At 34.0% G+C, this 6,895-nt stretch overlaps 1 protein-coding gene across 2 annotated transcripts in view; it reads right to left on the minus strand.

The window, feature by feature from the left end:
* Positions 1-1,557: 1,557 nt before the first annotated feature.
* Positions 1,558-6,895, minus strand: part of LOC118709410 (cytochrome P450 20A1) — a 29,627-nt gene continuing 24,289 nt past the window's right edge. For both annotated transcript variants that reach the window (XM_036421463.2, XM_045575394.1), the window contains 4 exons: positions 5,681-5,792; positions 4,100-4,164; positions 1,959-2,048; positions 1,558-1,872 (listed from right to left, as the gene is read on the minus strand). In XM_036421463.2, coding sequence (XP_036277356.1) covers positions 1,725-1,872; positions 1,959-2,048; positions 4,100-4,164; positions 5,681-5,792 — 415 coding nt within the window. In that variant the 3' untranslated portion in view covers positions 1,558-1,724. The remainder of the gene's footprint in view (positions 1,873-1,958; positions 2,049-4,099; positions 4,165-5,680; positions 5,793-6,895) is intronic.

Genomic DNA, 6,895 nt, shown 5'->3' on the forward strand with positions numbered 1-6,895 from the left:
TTAGCTGACTCTTCTAGCCTCTATTTTCCTTTATTTCAATCATTATTAGTAATTATAGGTCCTCATTTATTGGGCATATGCCAACTCCCTACTCTAGTTCAGCTGCTGTTTTTGCCTTGATCATTGATGATAAGGTCTCACTTACTTTCAATTTCCACTTATCGCCCTACCGATTTGGCTCAGTAGATAGAGTGTTGGCCTGCAGGTGGACCCAAGGTCCCGGGTTTGATTCTGGTCAAGGGCAGGTGCAGGAGGAAACCAATCAACATGTTTCTCTCACATTGAGATTTCTGTCTTTTCCCTCTCTCTACCACGCTCTCTAAAAATCAATGGAAAAATATCCTCGAGTAACGATTGAAAAAATTTAATTTATCTTATCTAATTTTACTGACACTTGGTTTACATATCAATTGCCCACTCTTACCTTTTACTGCCAGTTTCCAAACCAATTAAGGTACTTGGACAACAAAGGAAGATGTGCTACCTACATAAAATCATAAAAAAATGATAGATGGGATGGGAATAAATTTAACTATTTTTTTATAAACATGATGCTAGAAGCTATGAAAGTTTTAAAATTTGACTTAAAGTTTTAAACTTCAAATTAGTCTAGAAGTTAAATGTTTTGTCAGAAATAAAGCCTGCATCTAATTAAATTCTACGTTAATCACTCATAACTAAATCTAAAATGTTAGCTATTTAACCATAAATACAGCATAAAATAATAACAACGAGGTACATTTTTTAAATTAAATTTACAAATGAAATTCAGAAGTGTCAAAAATAAGCTCACCTGAAACATTTTTCACTTTTCTTCCTTTCTTGCTATCTGTACTTGGCACATCTCCTTCAGTTGACTGAAGGAAAAATGCGTTTTTAAAAAGTCTTTATGAACAGCATAAACAAAAAAAAAGTGCTATCAACAAAAAGTATTAAATATAAAACTTATCAGTACTGAAGTGGTGTTAAAAGATACTTAAAATGTTTTTTTAAAAGCTCCACTATTTCTAAAAGCTTATTAGCTATTTTTTCCTATAAAAGTTGCTATTCATGTTTTTTTTATCCATTTATCAAGTGAATGTTTTCTTACGAATCTATATGAGCTATTTATAAGTAATATGGTTATTATCCCTTTCTGTCATATATTTTGCAATTATTTTCACTCATCTGTTTTCTTCTTAATTTGGTTTGGTTTTTGGTTAGTGCTATCTCATTTCTTAATAATAAACTCACTATGTTAAGTATATGACATAATAAATAAATTTAGAAATTGTTTTTTCCACAACTGAGAATTAACAGAGTAACTTAATGCTAATAAGAATTCCAGCCATGGTGCCTCAGTGATTGAGCTTCGACCTATGAACCAGAAGGTCACAGTTCAATTCCCAGTGAGGGCATATACCCAGGTTGCCAGCTCAATCCCCAATTATGCAAGGCAGCCAATCAATGATTCTCTCTCATCACTGATGTTTCTATCTCTCTCTCTGCCTCTCCTTTCCTCTTTAAAATAAATAAAAGTATATATTTTTAAAATAAAGAATTTCAGCAAAACAGAAGGACAAACAAGTCTCAATTTTAGTTTGTCACTTACAAGGGAAACTTCAAAATGCATTAAAAAAAAAAATCTGTATTATTTTCCACAATGTTACTTGGTTTGTAAAAGAATCCCATATAAATTTCCTAAAAGGGCATTTTCTTCACCAAAGGGTAATGTAAAATGTTTACTATCTCTGTGAGACAGTGATCCAAGCTTCTTCCTTGGAGGATGTTACCAGTTCATACTTGGTTTCAATAACTTGACCCTCCACAGGCAGCAGGCGCAGTCTCCTCACCAACACACTCAGCAGTACTGTGGTCACCATGTATGCAAACCTAGTCAGGAAGAAAGTTGACTGGTCACTATTAACAATTACACCTTAAATATGCCTGATACCTTTCCTTTCACTTGATCACCTCACCTTAACTCTGGGCATTCCTGTGTGCCTGAGAATCCAAGCAAGGAGAAAGTTTTCATTACTGATTCATCATTAAACCGGTCTGGATCAAACCTAAAAAGAAGATTGGTATTTAGTTTTTTAAGTCATCCTAGTATATTTAATTTAAAAAAAAAAAAAAAGAAGAAGTTTGGGGGCTAATCACAATAGAAGGCCATTGGCCTTTTACATATTTACACTGTAAGAACACAGATATAATAATGTTTTTAAAACTATTTAAAATAAAAACTGCTATCACATTGTATTTAAATTTCATCTATTATTATGTTCCCAAATTATTCAATATATATTTTTTATCTCTTTCTGCTTATTATTGGCCTGCAGCTGTATAAAACCTGGGAAATCATTTGCCAAAACATTCGAGGTGAGTTAATTAAATGTTTGACCAAATATAGCAGGCTAATTTTTAACGTGATCATTTTGTATGGCTGTGAATGATGTTATAAATATCCAAATGGCCCGTGGCAGAAAAAAGGTTCCCCAGCCGAAAAACTGGTTTGGTTCAGTGGTAGAGCATCGGTCTGCGGACTGAAGGGTCCCGGGTTCGATTCCGGTCAAGGGCATGTACCTTGGTTGCTGGCACATCCCTGGTGGGGGTGTGCAGGAGGCAGCTGGTCGATGTTTCTCTCTCATCGACGTTTCTAGCTCTCTATCTCTCTCCCTTCCTCTCTGTAAAAAAAGCAATAAAATATATATTTTTTAAAAAAAGAAGAAAAAGAAAAAAGGTTCCCCATTCCTACTAAAATAGATGCAAAACACATTTCTCTGGAACCAATAATAAATAAGATTTTGACACAAGTTTACACCATTGTATGAGATATAAAGATAAATTAAACAAAATTACATAGTAAATATTGACATTTAAGTGTGTTCAACATATCTGTTACATGAGACCATCTGATCAATATGTAAGGTATTTAACATTGCCTTTTCAATTAAATTTATTGCTTAAAATTGGATACATCAGACTTAAAAACTTATATTCATCAATTATGTTACATCCATACTTAATAATAACTGAAGGAAATAAGAAGGCTAAAGTTTTTTTATTGTACACAATTTCACTCTGTAAAAACTTGCAGGGAAAATGGATATATTAAAACAAAACAAATAAATCACCCATTATGGATCATAAAACTTTGTCTTAAAAAACAAATGTTTCTTTGAAAACATCACCAAAATTGATGAACACTTAACCAGTCTCAAAAAGGAAAAAGAATGAATCCAGATTTTCCAAAAGGGATGGGTAAGGAGGTGTCAAACTTCAGAAAGCTTTTCCTTAGCATACAACAGCATTACTAAAATTTCCTAAATTTGATTACATTTGAATCCTAAAAATTATTTCCACATTTTAGCATATATTCCTTTCTCTGTTTTTCAATTTGCAACCTAGATTTTCTAATCTACCAATGCATATCTTTATTTTTCCTATAAAAGCCACTTGGAATATAGAAATTTACTTAATTTTTACTTACAGCATATTTTAAAGGATTGCTATTTCATTTATTAATAGACTTCCTTTAATATCATTATAATATTAAAAGCCAAAATGATAAGGAAGTCCCATCCTTATCCTCCAAAAGAAGGTTTCCTAGTACTTCAACCATGCCACCAACCCTGCCCCTGATTTTCACACGGCTGTTTTACTCTCAATCAGCTCCATATATAACCTCCTATGGGACAATAAATCCTAATCCATTTCCTTAGGATTTTATTAGATGCCTATTGAAGAGGCAAACAAAAGCAGCTCTGTTCTTCACCATTCTCACATACAACACTTATACACACAAAACCTATTTTCTGAATTTGACTAAAACACTTAATAATTGAAATCACTTAACCAAAACAAGAATTCCAAAATTTGACTGAAATTAAAAGATAGTTGCAGAGATCAGGTCATTAAACAGATCTTAGGATAGAAGTGGTAACAGGAGAGACAAAGAGTAGCAGATAGCAGATTCATGAAAGAAAAAGTAGTGAGTGAGCAGACAATATAAAGGGAAGATATAAATGTATCACTGTCTCCTCAAAAATTAGAAAGTAATGCAACACGTGAAAACACATAAAAATCAATCATCACAATGACAGTGACTGATATTTCATACTTGTATGGTGATGGCCAAGTACTGGGGTCTTGAAGTACCACACCAAGGGCATAAAGAACAAGGGTCTGCAAACAAAAATAACATGTCTTCTAGTTAGTCAAGGCCTAACAAAGACAAAGCGACACCCAGAAAGCCAACTCATCCTAAATGCTCTGTTAATGTAGGTAATGAATACAAAATAAAAAGATAAAACAACAGAAGAAAACAGAGGCCATGACTTTGGTAATCTTACAGTGAGGAAGGCATTCCTAAGCCTGTCACAAAAGCCATGAAGTAATAACAGGTTTAACTATATAAAAATTTTAAAAATTGTACCCTGTCAAAACAAATATCATACCATACTATATCAAATAGAAAAAATACTTGCTATATACCCAACAGCATGTATAATATACAAAAATACATGAGCTCACTAGAAAGAACACTGAGTTATAAGCAGATAATTCACTAGAGAAGAAATACAAACTGTTTATATATGAAAAGCTGCTCAATCTCTCCAAGATTAGGGAAAAGCAAATTAAAAGCATAAGAGAGTTTTTCATATAAAATTCACAAAACATATGTGATTTATAAATCCGTAGGTGGTGAGGATATGGAGACAAAAAGCTTTTTCATACATTATTGCTAACAATATAAGTTGCCTTTTAGATAACAATTTAAATTCAACATACATATCACTTTGACCCAAAAACTTCATTTCTACAGCTCTATCCAATACCTATCCAAGTATATAATTTGTAATAATAAAAAAAGATCTAATTTCTATCTATGAGGACTGCTTAAATAAATCATAATACATGGAATACTATGCATCCATTAAAAATGAGTTGGTCCTAGCCGGTATGGATAGAGCGTTGGCCTGCGGACTGAAGGGCCCTGGGTTTGATTCCTGTCGAGGGTACATGTCTGGGTTGCAGGCTTGATCCCCAGTTGGTGCGTGCAGGAGGCAGCTGATAAATGATTTATCTCATCATTGATATTTCTCTCTCTCTCTCTCTCCTCCCTCTCTTTCTCTCTCTTCCTCTCTAAAATTAATAAAAAATATATTTTTTAAATGAGTTGGATCTGTATCAAGTGCCAGGTGTACTAGTAGTCATGATACACTCAATAAAAGAAAATTAAAAAATATATAGAGTAACCTTTCATATATAAATTCAGTTTTTAAAATATATACACATATGTATGTGTATAACATACATAGAATAATATACACACAGAAAAAGATTTATACACTAAAGAAAAAGAACTCATGGACATGGACAGTAGTACAGTGACTACAGGGGTGGTGGTGGGTGGAAGTAGAGGAGGGCATTGGGGGGAAATGGTGATGAAAAAAATAAAGAAAAAATATACAATAAACTATTAACAGCAGTGCCCCTGGGGAAGAGAGCTTTTCTTTTATACCGGTATAGTTTGAACTTTAGAACAGGCATATATTATTTTGTCATTTTAAATGACTGTGTTTTTTATTTAACAATAGGTAGCCTTTATTGGACACTGTAAACAATAAAATTTAAAAACACACACTAAAAGAGTTGAAAAGAATAACTGAATGAGTTAAGTATACTAAATGTTTCCTACCTCTCTAGGAATAATGAATTTGTCGATCTTTCCTTCAATATCTTGAAGCCGGGCCGAAACTGGGGTCAATTTGGCAGTCCGAACAGTCTCACAAAGCACTTGTCGACAATATCTGTTTAAAAAAAATTTTTTTTGGAATATCTTTACTACGAGAGAAGCGGTTTGAAATGTAGAAATATTTCAAAATGTCATTCAACAACTCTCATAACTTTCCTAATTTGAAATAGCTGCATGATAATTCTTTGTTGCTTGAAGATATCTTATCCTATATAATAAAACCCTAATATGCAAATTGACCGAATGGTGGAATGACCAGCAGAATGACCGGTCGCTATGATGTGCACTGACCACCCAGGGGCAGACGCTCAATGTAGAACCTGTCCCCGGGTGGTCAGTGCTGTTTTGTTGAAGAAACAAAAGAATTTCAGTGCAGTTGAACCCAAGAGTATGAAGAGGCACAAGTAATAAAGAGATAAAGTAGAAGAGGAATGCAAAGCTAAGCTATTGAAACGCCTCATAAGCTCATGAAATGCCTCAAGAGTTTAAATTTTATCTTAACGGCAACCAGAAGTCACAGAAGGATTTTAAAATGGGAGGTCATCTAATCAGATGTGACTCCCCAAATATATAAAGATCACTAACTCTGTGACTCTCAACTTGGGCTACATATTACAATAATCTGAGAAGCTTTTTAAAACCACCAATGGCAGATTGTTGTTTTGGGATTGTTTCCAGGTTATCTGTATTTTTAAAGCACCTGAGGTGAGTACAGTCAGACTCTAGTAATTTGAAGAATGAATTGGAGGGGAGCAAGATCTAAGACTGTTGAAATGTACCAGACAAGAACTAAAACTAAACTTCCAACTAAAGTTGTTTGAAAAGCAGGATCAATAAAACTTGATCACCGATTGGTTGTGTTGGGAGTTACTATAATTAAGAACACTGTCCACAAAATATTGAGAGAATAAATGGAATTTACAGAAGTTATAAGTTATGTATTTTTTTTAAAATATATTTTATTGATTTTTCACAGAGAGGAAGGGAGAGAGATAGAGAGCCAGAAACGTCGATGAGAGAGTAACATCGATCAGCTGCCTCTTGCACACCCCCTACCGGGGATGTGCCCGCAACCAAGGTACATGCCCTTGACCGGAATCGAACCCGGGACCCTTCAGCCCGCAGACCGACGCTCTACCGCTGAGCCAAACCGGTCTC

This window comes from Pipistrellus kuhlii, unplaced genomic scaffold (assembly GCF_014108245.1).
Source record: "Pipistrellus kuhlii isolate mPipKuh1 unplaced genomic scaffold, mPipKuh1.p scaffold_m20_p_7, whole genome shotgun sequence".
Classification (NCBI taxonomy): domain Eukaryota; kingdom Metazoa; phylum Chordata; class Mammalia; order Chiroptera; family Vespertilionidae; genus Pipistrellus; species Pipistrellus kuhlii.